Raw genomic sequence first — 15,882 nt, forward strand, 5'->3', positions numbered from 1 at the left:
GAGCAAACCTTTATACTGACTGCTGCGGCTCTCTGAAGGCTCTTTTATGATTGTGGTTGACTTAGAAACTCTTCCAAAAATAGAAACGAGTCAGTTTTATTCTTCAGACTAAAGCTTTTCTCCGCTAACCAAGCTGGCCACAGTCTGGAGCTAATGTGAGACCGTGCTTGTGAAGCACTTTTCAAAATAAAACACCTTGGTGAAACAAGTGAACTGAGTAGCCTACTTACTCATGGCAGAAGCATGTAAATCAAGGGAAAACGACCAAATCTAAGCAACAAAACAAAAGAAATGTCAGGCATGATGCTCCTGAAACACTCCTGGAGGCCGTGGAGCCACGTGGAGGACGGATGAATGTAGATCTTTTACGAACGACGCAGCTCAATCAAAATAATTGAATGAATTTCATTCGGCAGCTGGTCTATAATTAGTTATAATTAGTACGTCACGTGCATCTAAATGACTGCTCAGGAAACACAAGCTGCTTCAAACACGCCTGGTGAGGGCGGAGGAATGTGTACATACAACATCACTGAGCTCTGGTGTGGTTCACACAGTCTCATACGTGTCCAGTTGTTTTGAAGACATTCGGGTCGTTCTTCTTCTTCTTCTCGAGTTTCCAGTTTCAACTCAAAGTTTCTTTGTTCGAGGCCTTTGAGCCGCGAGCACGATACAGGAATCCTTTCCCATCTTGGAATACAGAACATTTTCTCACGGCACTGCTCACACGGTGACAGAAACATCTCTACACCTGCCAAACTATTAAGTATTAACACAAATTATTACATTTGAATGACAATGCAGGAAACACAATCTGGTAAAAAAAAAGACTGAGATCGAGTCAAAAGCTCTGGAAAGTAGAATTTATGTTGTTAAACTACTTTTTCTAATAAGTCTGAACTGTGCTGGTGCTACAAGTGCGACAGTTAAAAGATGTTTATATGCAACAATAGCAGCACTTTGTTTGCTTTATCTTTATTCAGTGAAAGCACTCGTCTTTGTTCAAACCTCACATAATTGCTCGTTGCTGCGTACAATATAAAACCAGCTGCCTGCTATGTGAGTCCAGTGTCACCGCAGATATGCAAATATGTTTGTTTACAGAACGCACGGGAGTCAGTGACAGCAGCGCCAACAGCTCTGTTAGATGAACTCAAGGTAAAGCTGAGGGTTGGTGGGAATGTCACTAATCGGGCAGGTATTTGGCCATAAACAAAAGCACTGGACGAACTGGAATTTCGATCACGTGATGGCAAAAAAAAATGGCATCATCACTGTATAAACAACTTGACGGTGGACCAGAGTGCTTAATGGTGACTGGATCTGACCCACGAAAACAAATCTCCCTGTGTTTGTTGTGACAGCAGTGATGTGGGAGGACGCGGCATCATCTCACCAACAAACAAACAACGCCTAGACCGCAGCTTTGCCACTGAACTCCACCCAGATGCAGAAGATATAGATGAACACTTCTTTTCTAAACAGAAAGTTGCACTGCCGCACAAAATCCAAATCCAGAAATCACTTCCCGACTCTTTTTACGATCTTTGTTTGATCGCAGCCCCAAGACTGTCACACATTTCACTAACTAACTAACTAACTAACTCTAACTTTAGAAACTTGAGAAGAGATAATTATGTTGGTGCCAGAATCGAAGCCTGAATCTGGAAGATAAGATGTGATGAGGCGCAGGAAGGAAGACAGCAGTTTAAGAGAAGGAATGCACTGATAAAGGAGGACTGGAGCTGGGCAGCGTTCGGGAAGACTGAGGGATCGCATCAAGATACATGGAGAATAAGAATCAGGTAAACTGTGCACCAAGTGTCCTTCAAGTTACTGAAGGATATTAGCGACATTTCTGCAGGTTATTAGACCAAATTAATCTGTTTTCATTAAAAAGCAACAAAAAATCATTCTGTAGTTTCAAGATTCAAGTGAAATTTCCAGGTTAACAAGGCTTACAAGGATTTTAAAGGATAAACTCTGCTGTTACGCCTCACGATGAGGTCAAAGTTTCAAAGTACTCACTGGTTTCTTGAGGAAAAAGACGGACAGGGCTCCGATCAGAGGCATGTCACCCAGCAGAGGCTCCATCACGACTCTCATCGTTCCATGAAGCTGCACAGGGGACAAAAAAAAACAAACAAACAATATATGATATGTTAGAGTACAAGCTGAGCATCAACCAATCATTGCTTGGGATCTTTCATGACCTGCATGACCATGCGACGGGACAGAAGATGTCGTAGATGATCTTTCTAGGTGTTGTTTATTCTGCTTTGCCAAATGAAAGAAGAAAATTGGACTTAAATCAGAAACGATCTGATCAAGAAATAAGTAAACACGGCTACAAATCTGTCCGGCAATTAGTTGCCAGATTTTAGGATGTTTTTGAAACTGTGCAAGAGTTGGTACCACAAAAAAAGCTTTTGGCCACCAACGTTGACCATCAAAAGGTTTGATGGTCAACCTTACTCACGAGGCTTCCTAGACACAACTTTCACTACGGCTGAAAGATACGCAGAGAAAGAGAAGGATGTTGTGGGTGGCATTAGGCTGGCAGAAAACCCGACAAACACAGTTCCCAGTTGTCAGCAAAGAGTCGATGAGCCTGTCGCTCTTGTCAGTGTAAACTAAAGCTGGCTTGGTTAGCAGTCTCTACCACAAATACTTGTGGTCTGATGTCGTGTTGGCCTGAGCGTTGAGTCAGCTGATCGGTAAATGCAACTTCTTTCAGGAGGCGGTGCGAATCTCAGCTTTCTGTTCTTTTGATGATCTATCCTCATTTCTCTGCTTTGTAACGTCGCCCTCATTTCATAGTGAAACACTCTGCGAATTGCTGATGTTACAAAACCTGTGTTGAAGTCACGAGGAGAGAAAATCTGAGCAAAACTCTCAATTGTAATGATTGTAGCAGAGGTGCAAAGCCGTTTTCATGTCGAACTGAAATGACAGACGTGTATGTTTCCCCCCTCTGAGCTTCTCATTAACAGGGATGCTGCTTTCTCAGTGGCTGCAGTGACTCAAACCTCAGATATGCAGACTGCCCGTCTGCAGCACCAAATTTGGTCGCAGCTCGCTCTGAGTAATCAAATACCAACATTTTGCTCATCAAAACGGGTGCAGTGGAAAGATTTGAAGATAGCCTCCTCGTGTTTATCCCCCTGCCACCCCCCCAGGGAGCTGATTCCTGCCTGAGTTTATAAATCATGTGCAGCAGATAATAGTGTGTCAGAATCTATTTAACCAGAAGAAGAAGTAACTGATGGAGTCTGACAGTTAATGGGAAGAAAACACTGAAAACTCTTCCTACGATATGACTCATAATTCAGGAAAACATCTTCAGGTGTCTGAACTACTTATTTTCTCCAGCAGCCGATGAAAAGCTGACACACACTCCGGCGCTGCTGTGAGATTTAAGCCGTAACGCGAAGCAAATATTGACTCTGGTTGTTTTCTCTCTCCTGTAAATCTTTCGAACTCTTCGCCCCGTTCACTTTCTGTGATCTATGAACAGTAAATATGGCCTGATGCTCTGCCAACAGCTGAGTGGATAACGCCTTCTTTATCAGCCCTGTGTCAACACATTATGTAAAATGGTCTCTGTGGAGAGGTCGCGGGTTAATACAGTGGTCATGGTCAGGAGGAATGAGGGCCACCACTAATGAGGGACCATATCTGTCTGACATGAGTCTCTCTTTGATCTTCTATATATTAACACGCTTTCTCTGCGTTCCTTGGATGCTTGTTGAGATTTCACGGTTCATTAGTTTGAATTAAATTAAGGCTGCAACTAATTCTTCATCATGAGTTGTTTGGTCCTTAGATGGATGAAAAATGTTGATTACAGTTTCCCAAAGCCCAACGTGACGCCCACAAATATTCAGTTTACTGTCACAGACAACGAAAACAGTTTGAGATGCTGAAATCAGAGAATTTGGACGTTTCCTGACAGATTATTGATTGCTGCTGAGTAAAATATAATGCAATGTAGAGTTGCACGATACCCACGGTACCAAATCATAACCGTCGCTACTATACTAGAAATTTTACACGACGGTACTACCGTGGATTACTATACTACCGGTGCCAGTCTCCGCTACATAGCGGCCGCCTCTGCTCTCCTCCCGGCTTCTCACTGCATGCTACTCCTTTGTAAACAAACCAACAAGGAACCGCAACCGAACTACACAGCTGCTGAATGATTGGCTGTTTGCCTGTTACTGGTGACGTCCGGAGATATGATAGGCTGTTTCCGCACGCTGGGTCCGCCCGTCTGTTAGCTGATTGGCTGTTCGTGTATTTCTGCCGGCAAGAACAAACTCCGCGAAGACAGCTCCGCTTCGATAGAAACTCGCTTCAAAACAAACAACAAGCTAAAGTTCTGTCTCGCCCAGACACGAGACAACACACTCACCATGGCAGAAGCACCGTGCCCGAGCAGCGAGTCTGCCGTGGCGTCTTCGTCAGTGGCAACACTAATTTTGCTTAAAAAACAAACGTCGTTGTTTCAAACTAACTTGTACAAATACATTGCAGTTTATAAAAATAATAATAATAAAAAAAGGCAGCAGTATCGCGATAATACCCGGAACTGCGATACTTTGTCTGGTATAGTATCGTGGTTACTCATTTTAGTATCGTGACAACTCTAATGCAATGTATTGCTTAATATATGTTTTTTTTCCAAATGGTAGCTGCAGTCATACCTGTATACTTTTGATTCCAGCTCTGCAGTAGTATTTCTTGATGTCCACGTCGATCGACGTGTTCCCGACGAAGCTGAAAGGAGGACAGAGGGAAATGCAATAAGAGCGAGGGAGGAAATACACAGATGTGCTGTAGACTCATGTCTTTGTGTTTGTGTGATATAACTGATTGAAGTGATCGGTGGTAAATTCAAGTGAATGTGAGAGGTTCACCTGATCTGCAGGTCCATGATGACCTGCCTCTTATCCACATTCTCCGTGTAAACCTTCACCCCGTTCACTCTCAGCGGCTGCAGACACAAACAGCGGCACGAATGAGCAAATCTGAGCAGATCCGGCTCTTTATTACCGACACATGATGCTCTGCTGTTGAGCACGAACACAGTTGGACAAAGACAAACTAAAGACAGCTTGGTTCCAACAGGAAACAGCTTCAAAATTCAGATTCACGTTGCTGCTTTCGTCAGTTCATGGAAGTTCAACAGCAGGTAGACGAAAATAGAAACACACCAAAGAGAGATCTTAACACCTACTCCTGACAGAAGCTATGAGCAGCAGTAATAACAAACCACACCAGTTATTTGGCATGTCAAAATGCTTCCTTCCAACCAACAATCTTTCTAAACTTTTGGTCTATGTGTGAAGAACGTGTGTCCGTGCTGTATATCGTCACAGTCTCGGCGTCGTTTTCTCGTCACCTTGTCGCCCATGTCGATCTTGGTGAAACAGAAGGAGCCGAGATGAGGGTTGGCGCCCTTCACCGCCGGCTCGATGGTCTCTCGGAACAGCTTGTCCACGAACTGGCAGATGAACGGCCACATCTGCTTCACCGTCTGAAGGGAGGACAGGAGGCAGAGTCGGGAACAATTAGACAAATACATCATGTCCACATGGCGTCTGGGGAAAGGCTGGAGTCGTTTCAGAAGACTTTCCACATTCTTGGTAATCGTTGTTGATGTACACCTGCAATCGTTCTGTTTTTACTGGACGTTTAAAACACTCTGTCCTGAGGAGGAATTCCTACGTTGTCCTGTTATTTGTGGGAATGAAGTGGAAACTCATTCTCCCAGTTCAACAGGATCACGATACTCAGGACTTGAACTGGGAAAATGAGTTACCGCCTGAGGATGGCACCCTAGGCAAAGGCGAGGGTAGCCTGAAGCTTGAGGGAGAACCTCAACGTGCTTTGGCAGCTGAGGTAAGAGTCATAACAATGACGAAATAAAGCAATTATTTCATCTCTAATATGCAAATTAAGGCTCTATCAAACTAGGGATTTATCAGACAGGTAAAGCTCTCAGATAAATTATGTAATTTTTGTGCTTTGGATGTGCATAAATACTTATTATCACCCTTTAAATCAAACTCTGTGTACCTGCAAACAACCGTAAAAGACCAATCACAACCCGCCCATAAACATTAAAACCACTATATCAGGTTTAAATATTAAAAAGCTCTTTTCCTGATCATCTACATCCATTAACTTCTTACTGGAAGTCCACTGAACGTTTACAGTAAGTGCCAATCTCTCTCTCTCTCTATCTCTAGGGAGGTGGCAGCACTGGGTCAGGGTCTAGCAGAGCTCCAGATTCAGTTCCTATTTATACATCCTCCTACCTGTGTCTGCCTCAACAGGCTACCGGTGAGAGAAGAGAGGGGGAAATGTGTGTGTATACCTTATTCAGCCACTCCACTCTCTCCACATCTGGATAATGGACCTGAAACAAGAGACAGAAATGTGTCAGAATCGTGAGTTTATACAGAATTCAATATCTGGCATCTTGACATGACATTGGACGCACTTAAATCCGACTGTAACTCAAAACTCCCAAAATGTCAACCTCACTGTGGCACGAGAAGAGAAGTGAAATCATTAGGAGACATCAGCCAGGAGTCACCAACGTCGTGACAAAATGTTATTTCAGTCCGTCTCATAGTCGTTGAGATGTTTCAGGGTGGACCACATCGCCCTGCACAGATCGGGCACGGCTGAGAAGTGACTAACGCGTCTTTCCCTTTTATCTTACTAAGTGCGCTCATCACTCGGAGTCAAATGAAGCTCTTTAAGTGCCGGGCGATGCCGTGGGGGGCAGGGGGAGGCTGCTGACTCTATCAGCAGAGTTGCTGACTACCTGAGAGGACCCGCGTCAGCCGAGCCAAACGTGGGATGCGGTCTGACAGGATGTCAGTGCAGCGGCTTCAAAGCTGTTGTCTAGGAATTAGCTGTGACAGACCTGTTACGTAACACACACACACACACACACACACACATACACACACACACACACACAGACAGGGAGGATCCTGCAGATGCTCAGGCCTGGGGCAGATTCACACAAACCCTCCGTGAGGACACGAACATGGCCTTAAACTCAACACGTCTGAATAGGGACTAGAGACTGTAGTCTGTACATACATGAATAAATAAAGAGTTTGTGTGCATGTGCTTCCTCATTTTACTCTTTTGTATTATCTGGAAAATAAATATTTCATGTCCACTCGATGATTTATCACGCACCACTCTGCTTTAAGTCTGTGAAGCTTACAGCGCCTGTCTGACATAAACACAGCACATGTGTGACACATGAAGCCGTCTAGGAAATACATACTGTACGCTCCACGTGCACACGGTTACCATCCTACACATAAACAAACAAGCTCACGCTGATGCCGGCGTCAGTGTCACCGTGTGGTGTTTTTCTTTGGGTTAAGATTTCAGTCACTATTTATACGACACTGACGAACTAGTCTCGGTCTGTGCTGCCCATCACTAAAAGGTAAAGGTTTCTTGTTTTAAGCAGACTCAATGGGGGCCTGGTGTTAACACATAACTGGCTTGATATCCTGATATAATACAAAGGTTTATTGTTCATGCAATCATTTGGTAGTAATGAGAACAAAAATATAGCATTATAACGACAGACAAGCCAGGATGGGATTTCCACACAGATTAGTTTATCACAGATGTATCGGTACTCGTGTATACTTTGGCTGACTGTAGTACAGAAAAGCCAAAAAATACTGTATGTCTGAGGTAATGTAGAGCCATCTTCATCACTTCATCATCAGTTTGCCTTCAGGTAACTCTAGTTCATTTGTTTCTGCTCAGTACACATCTCAAAATGTTGATAATTTGTTCTTTAAGATACAGAAAAGGCTCAAAAATGTCAAGCAATATTCAAGTTTTCTTCCCAAGTTTGTATAGAAAAGAAAAGTCTGAAACAACAAACAAACATCTGGTACCAAGGTCATTTTACTGCCACCATGCAGGTTCTGTTTTCTGTGTTTGTTTGCCTGTCTGTTGGCAGGATGATGGAAAAACTACAGGCTGGTTTTCATGTAACTTGGAGGAAAGTCTACCATGGAACAAAGATGAACTGATGACATTTTGGAGGAGATCACGGGGCTGATAAACAAATTATTTCTCAATTTTTAACATTGCGAGATATGTAAATTGTCACCGCGGTTCAGTTCATCAAATCAAAGTGAAAGTTGTGCCGTGACTAAACATACAACACGACCGCCATCACAAACATCTCTGGAGAAGAAGACCGGTCCAGGATCTTTCCCTTCTAGTGTTGCTAGTCTTACAAGATCCAGTGTCACATTACTCAAACGCAGGAAGTCAATTCCAACCAGCTGCCAGGCGCCAACATCAGGAAACATTCACCACACGAGACCGTCTCTGTCACGGCGTCAAAGCGAAGGGATGAACTTCTTATCACTTCAGTTTAGAGGACAGAGAAGTCAAGCGTCGCTGGAAGGAAGCCAAACATGTAAATGGGAAAGCAAATTGTTGTTTACACTGTGGACACTGCAAAGTCAGCCCAACATTGAACTTAAGGCGAAGACTCTCTGTCCTTTGGCGTGTACCTGCACTGATCACAGCAGTCGGACACAGCGGCTGCATCTGTTGCGACCTGACGGATCTCGAAACGGAACAAAAGGAGTTGGAACAACGGAGTAAAAAAACCAAGGAAACAATGACTCATCGGGGCAATAAAAAACAGGCAGTGGCATTAGCACAATTTTCTCCCCTTTTAAGGTAAACAACAGAGACGGAGAAAGCAAGACAGCAGCAGCACACAGAGAAAAAAGCAGAAAAACAATTTATTCACATGAAGTTAACAGGAAATAATACGTAGGTGGTACTAATGAAGCAGCCAACGTGACTCAGTGTTGTCTGAAATACAAAATACACGAACAGAAGAGGAAACAAAGGAGATACAGTGATTCTGCTGACACGTTAACAAAACATCAAGGAAAATTTGGGGAACTAAAGTGCAATAGAGGCTCTTCAATGAGAAAAGAAGTCTTTTTATACCTTATCCCATGATGTACAACACGCCTACACAGCAACAAAGTAAGGAAAATGATTCATTTCCTCACAAAAAACCTCATTTTAGGCCAACAATAGCAGAGAGCGAAGAATGACAAAGGTTTTATAAGGTCGTTCATTCCTTCCATCTGCTCTCAGCAGAAAATCTGAAAGCTTCAGCCACATTCACACCAGAAGAACTGAACCGTCCTCCAAATCCCACCCAACGTGGCAACGTAGGAGGCCTCTGCTCACTGATGATCTTCTACAAAACGTACATATGCTTTGACAGATGTGATATATTATCCCCCGATGTACAAAGAACATCCTCGTAGAAAATAATGAGAGGAGAAAAGAGGCTAAAGGACGTCCCAGGACACTGTGAAAGAAGCAGCTTTAAAACAGCTGCAACGGTTTCACAATCAGACTTTGATCGATTCGCTCCAATAACATTTGGAAAGTCTAGAGGAGCCGCACGACTACATCATCTTATCCCCATAAAAGTTCAAATCGGAAGTTAATAGCTCAGCCCTACATTGTGGAAGCATTAGCGGAAGATTTGGGTCATTGTATACGCAGAAATTGAGCAGCCCGGTCCAGCCCTAATTAAGAACTAATGAAGCTAAGAGATCTAACAGGGTTTCTGTCCTTTATTCTGACTGATTGGTGAATTCTCTGAAGTATATGGGGCTTAATAAAGTATTTCTGATTCTACCAGAGGAAACGGGTTTCTTTTTGCTTTGCTTTGGTTTGCATGCACTTTCCAGACTGTCTGATAAAATTATTAGTTGCTGTGAAGTGTAATAAGCCAGCAAACTTACTGCCTGTAGCAACACGCCCACATCAGCACAGACACTTGCATTTCTTAAGACACAGTGCTGTTTTCCATCTCAGTGCCCTCTAACCTTAAAAAAAACAGCAAGTGGAACTGACTTGAGACAAAAATACGACTTCTGTAGAGCCTCCTGTACAGTATGAGAGGCTGGGAGCCTTCAGTGAAACTGTTTTGGAAGCAGTGTGACAGGAGTTATTCTGGGCGCCCTCGGTTCTGGAAGTCCCATTACTGTTTCCCATAGACGAAGAAGTGAGTCACAGTTGGAGCACTTCCATGGCCCGGATTGGCATGAGACTCTACCGGTTAAACCATCAGCACGAAAGATTAAGAGCCACATTAGAAAGTTTGTGCACATAGAAACTTTAAGGTCAACCGATAACAACTCCTGAGGCGCGTTTCAGCTACAAACATCCAATCACTGAGCTCAAAACTCTTCGACGTAGCAAAAGATGACGGCACTGAGAAAACTCTGGATCGATTGAGGTATTTTGAATTCACCACCGCTCTGATTGGCCTCTTCTCCATGCCAGCAATGGTTGAGGCTCATGGGTATTATATTTGAACAAATCTGTCGTGTCAAAAAGACGGAGCATATGCTCACTTCTCAAAAACAAAGACTGGTGGCAATAACATAAAGAAGAGCCCTGTGAATAGGTCGAACACGCCCATCCCACTTGGCAACTCCACTGGTGATCAATACAGGATTGGAGCATCCCCTTTTGGTTACTCATGTGTTTCTATGAGTCAAGTTAAGAGGGTGAGTCCAACTATGTAACAGCTGTTTGGAAATCCCGACCTTCCTTTCCAGCCACACCCCCACATGCTATGTATGCATGTGTGTGAGAGAGAGAGAGATAAAGAGAGCTGTGTCGAGTCCTGCTGGAATTTGTTCATTAAAACTGCAACTAACAATTGAAACTAAAACTATACATCATTCTGAATCTATGTCCTGTTACTGTCTGCTGACTCAAAGATCAACCTCCGCCCGGTGGACGGTGACTCTCCTCGCCATAGTGACAACAAAAATAACAAGGAAAGCTGCTCAGTCGGTTCCACCTCGAACCGCCGATGGCGTTGAAAGGTGCAGAAACAGGAAACCTACGTGACGAGACGGCTGCTCCATGTTGACGTCTATATTTAGGATCGGAGAAATCAAAGAGCTGTTGAGGATGTGAGGAAGACAGACTGCAGCGTGGAGAGAGATCAGTCGAAGGAAATCTGAGTACTTTATTGTGCTGAAGGGCGAAACCACATTAGACACTGATGTTTGAAAGATTTCGATTACACAACCTGTAATAGTGAGTCTGGACTTGGCTACAACTGCTCCCTGCATAATTCTGTTGAAGCAGGGCTTACATATGTTATTGATAGGCCAATTTGGGTTGTATTAAACTCAGGAGGGCTGCATGATGAGTCAATAAATTATGAGTAAAACACAGAAAATAGTTCTAATTTGATTAGTTTGGAATTAAAATGAATGTGGCTCCAGAAGACTAGAGCCCGGCCAATCTTCTTGGCAGATACTGGCCCATTGCAGACGTATCAGTATCAGGGTAAATGTTACCTGATATGAAAACAGAGTAGGGTTCCATAATTCTGGGAATTCTCAAAGTTGGAAACTTTCCATGGAATTAACAGGAAGTTATGGGAATAAACCATGAATTTACAAAACTGAAGGTTGGCTCTTGAGCGTGATGAATTGTGTTTGTTGATTTAGTTTGCTTTCACGTCACATTGTCCTCTTGTTGTGTGTTTTCACTATAAAAACCTATGACGGGCCAAATTTCCCTCAAGGGATGACATAGTTTGAATAGATTTGAATGGAAACTCAATATCTATCAGCATTGTACCATGGAGTATTCACCTGACTTTCTGTGCGAGGGCTGAAAACTGAGTTATCTGAGATCCTTGAGCTGCTGGTCCAAGGGCAGCTGTTAAATAAAGATTTTTTGGGAAATCTTCTCCAGTTGTAATCATTTTATTTATTTGGAGTGTAAAAAAATAGCTTTTTATTTCATATTCAACTGTGTCAACAATAAAAAAGTCAAGTAGGACTGAGAGCATGACTTACCATGGCGTACCTGACATCCTAAAACTAAAGGAAAGGTTTAGAAAGAGGAAGACGTAACAGAACATGCATGCAGAACAGTTCACTAGAAAGAAGTGGATGTGCTGTTGCAAAAGAATAGTTTATGCATATCATTGTCTGTTATGTTGCACAAAAAATATGTTGCAAGGGAAAAGAGAGAGGAAGTGTATAAAGTGTAAACTTTTGAAGTAAACAAACATTTACCTGGAGATTGACTTGTGTGCTACAAAGAACTGTCTCTTTGCAAAGTGCATTAAACATAATATAACTCTGAGCATGGTGTGCTGGGAGTAGAAGATATATTAGCATGTGTAGCTGTCTGTAATAAACAGATGTGGATGTAAACACCCTGAAATGAAGACAAAAGTCTGCACATGCTGCAGGTGAGAGTGAAAAAACCTCCGTCCAAACACGTAGAGACTGCAGGACGGAGTAGTACAAGGCCTTACTGTTCCTCCACATTGTTTCCACTCTGTGGTGGAGCTGAGCCCCGCCCTTTGGCACATCAAAAGATCGGGGAAGCCCCACCCGTCCCATGTCACATGGGCAAACAGAAACCAAGCGAAGGTGGAGAGAGAGAAAGAGAAAGAGGCGCGGAGGGAAACAGTTACGCTGCGGTTGTAGTAACTTTCCATGTTTGTCCGGTGACGGTAAAGCTTTGGAACCACGTCGTTTCAGTCTTTGACTGTCAGGAGAAGTTGGACTGAAGTGTTCCTGCACTGCCCAGCTCCACAATCATAGATACAAACATCCACACCTACAGCAGGAGCTGCATAGCACAGACACACTCCTCAGACTCAAATTCAATTTATCTGAAGGGCTCCGACGTACATGTACAAACTGCATAATCAGATCTGATTCAGCCTTTCCTGACACTCGAACAAATCAAGTCATTTCAAGAACATTTGTTCAACCAAACTACTTGAAGACATCACTTTAGACTCTGGTAACGTTTTCTAAATGTATTGTATGAAACAATTAGTTGATTATCTTGACTAATCAATCTTTAGTCAATGATTATCTAAAAATAATTGACACACTGATTTAATAGTGTAAACAGTGCAGCTCTGAATCACCTGGGCTGTACCTGGGGTGATGGATTTGCATGACAGTACTCGTTTCTATCTGTTTGTTATGGTTCACTTTTGTTCCCCTGTCACTTCTTCTGATTAGATTAAATGTGATCAAGCAAACAGAATCAATCCAAAGGCAATGAAACGACTCTAAGCTCGTCAAACGCTCCCAAATCAAACAGCTTGAAGTTGAAATAAACGTATTGAAGCCCTCAGGGTATAAAAGAAGATTCAGGGAGTCCTGATGGCCTCGTGGTTTAAGACCAAATCCATCCAACCACAACATCTCCGGTTCTTCTAGGTTCTTCATACTGTTTGGTAGGAAGGCATGACTCCTATTGACATATTTTACACAAATCTATGACTCTTTAGTTCCACAGGAATGTGGACTAAACCTGCAGGCTGTGTAAAACTTCCAGACTGTTAGTTTACTGACCTCATTCCTTACTCAGGAACGCCGTTGTTGTTGTTGTTGCTGCAGGCATTTCATCATAACCCCCCCCAGCCCACATTCATCATGCCCTGACAACCAGCAGTCAACTGGGAGGATTCCTGTTGCCCTAAGCCTAAATTACACATCCTTTTATATTTTTGCAACTGGACAAATCTATTTAGAAGTGTCAACTTGCTCTGATTTACGAGTGCAGAGTTCAGACAGTGAAATGAGTCTTATGTCTGAGCATGCAAGCACAACAATTTGTATTAAAAATAAAGACAGGACATGTTTTTTCTTTAGCAGTTATGAAGTCGTTGCATGTAATCAAATCCAGTTTTCTCATGATTCAAATTTGATGTCCATGAAACAGAGAGCGTGAGAAATGCGGTGACCGTCAAACATAAAGTCATTTACATCTTGGCTCAATACAAAGGCGCCTTATTCCACATTATACGTTCAAGTTTTTCCACAAACTAGCAGCCTTTCAACAACTGAGCACTATTATTATCTGCAGAAGAAGGCCGTGAGATGTGGTTGAAAGTCAGACCGCAACTAACTTTTCCTTTATTAATCTGTAGAATAATCTTTTAGTCAATAAAACTTCAGAAAAGAGTGAAAAATACCCATCACGACATCCCAGAGTTTAATATTTTATTATTAAATGTCTAAGAAGTTATTCGGTTTACTGTAACGTGAGACCAAGTAAAGCATTTCAGAGCCTGGAATCATCCATTTGTTTCTTACCAAAAACCAATTATCAAAGATTTGCTGAATAATTGAATCCATAGGGTGATTGGTGAGGCGAATAGAAATGATTCATAATTACATGAAGATATCACGCGTTGCTGATCACATGAAGCTGCACACGGGATTCTTATCTTTGCTCCTTTCGTTACAAGTTTTAGGATTTTCCAGCTTGCGTGTATCAAATGGTGACAGAGCGATCGAGTAATCCTGGATGGACACGTTAAGAAACTGATTAAGCCTGAGACTGAAAACGAAGCAAAAGGCTTCTTTTAAGAGCACACATAACTTCGATATTAACGGTACGTGAAAACTAACATACGACTAATCAGTTACGGAAACAGTTGCGGAATACATTTCTTTCGAGTGGCTGATGAAATGTGTAGATTCTTAGGTTCGATTTTCCACCTTGCGTGGACCAAAGAGTTACAGAGCTATCGATTAATCATGGAAGGACAGCAAGTTAGAGTAGTAAGACTGAGACTGGAATGTACGACTTCTTTTACTTTGATCGACTTAAAGGATTAACCAGTCATCAAAAAACTTGAGTGGACTGATCGTTGTAGCTCTTGTCGAACCTTTTGATATGGGACGGCAGAGGGGGCACGGCCAGGAACGCCATTCGCGAAAAGGATAGCGCGCTAATCAGTAACGCGCCGTTGTTGTGTGGTGTTGTTGCTGCAGGCATTTCACATCAACCCCCCCAGCCCCACATTCATCATGCCCTGACAACCAGCAGTCAACCGGGAGGATTCCTGTTGCCCTAAGCCTAAATTACACATCCTTTTATATTTTTGCAACTGGACAAATCTATTTAGAAGTTCAACTTGCTCTGATTTACGAGTGCAGAGTTCAGACAGTGAAATGAGTCTTATGTCTGAGCATGCAAGCACAACAATTGTTAAAAATAAAGACAGGACATGTTTTTTTCTTTAGCAGTTATGAAGTCGTTGCATGTAATCAAATCCAGTTTTCTCATGATTCAAATTTGATGTCATGAAACAGAGAGGTGACAAATGCGGTGACCGTCAAACATAAAGTCATTACATCTCTCAATACAGAGGCGCCTTATTCCACATTATACGTTCAAGTTTTTCCACACAAACTAGCAGCCTTTCAACAACTGAGCACTATTATTATCTGCTGAAGAAGGCCGGTGAGATGTGGTTGAAAGTCAGACCGCAACTAACTTTTCCTTTATTAATCTGTAGATTAATCTTTTAGTCAATAAAACTTCAGAAAGAGTAAAAATACCCATCACGACATCCCAGAGTTTAAATTTTATCATTAATGTCTAAGAAGTTATTCGGTTTACTGTAACGTAACCAAGTAAAGCATTTCAGAGCCTGGAATCATCCTTTGTTTCTTACCAATAACCAATTATCAAATAGTGCGAATAATTGAATCCATAGGGTGTGTGGTAGGCGAATAGAAATTATTCATAATTACATGAAGATATCACGCGTTGCGATCACAGAGCTGCACACAGGATTCTTTCTTTTGCTCCTTTCGTTACAAGTTTTAGGATTTCCAGCTTGCGTGTATCAAATGGTGACAGAGCGATCAGTAATCCTGGATGGACACGTTAAGAACTGATTAAGCCGAGACTGGAAAACGAACAGCTTCTTTTAAAAGCACACATAACTTCGATATTAACGGGTCAGTGAAAACTAACAGA

The 15,882-nt window shown here is 42.5% G+C and overlaps 1 protein-coding gene across 3 annotated transcripts in view; it reads right to left on the reverse strand.

The window, feature by feature from the left end:
- The window catches only part of esyt2a (extended synaptotagmin-like protein 2a), a 43,043-nt gene that overhangs the window by 19,483 nt on the left and 7,678 nt on the right, over nt 1–15,882 (reverse strand). For all 3 annotated transcript variants that reach the window (XM_010751960.3, XM_027288945.1, XM_027288947.1), the window contains exons 3-7: nt 6,386–6,427; nt 5,408–5,542; nt 4,923–4,999; nt 4,710–4,782; nt 2,029–2,118 (exon numbers count right to left, since the gene is read on the reverse strand). In XM_010751960.3, the coding sequence (XP_010750262.3) occupies nt 2,029–2,118; nt 4,710–4,782; nt 4,923–4,999; nt 5,408–5,542; nt 6,386–6,427 (417 nt within the window). The remainder of the gene's footprint in view (nt 1–2,028; nt 2,119–4,709; nt 4,783–4,922; nt 5,000–5,407; nt 5,543–6,385; nt 6,428–15,882) is intronic.

Source organism: Larimichthys crocea, chromosome II, assembly GCF_000972845.2.
Source record: "Larimichthys crocea isolate SSNF chromosome II, L_crocea_2.0, whole genome shotgun sequence".
Taxonomy (NCBI): domain Eukaryota; kingdom Metazoa; phylum Chordata; class Actinopteri; family Sciaenidae; genus Larimichthys; species Larimichthys crocea.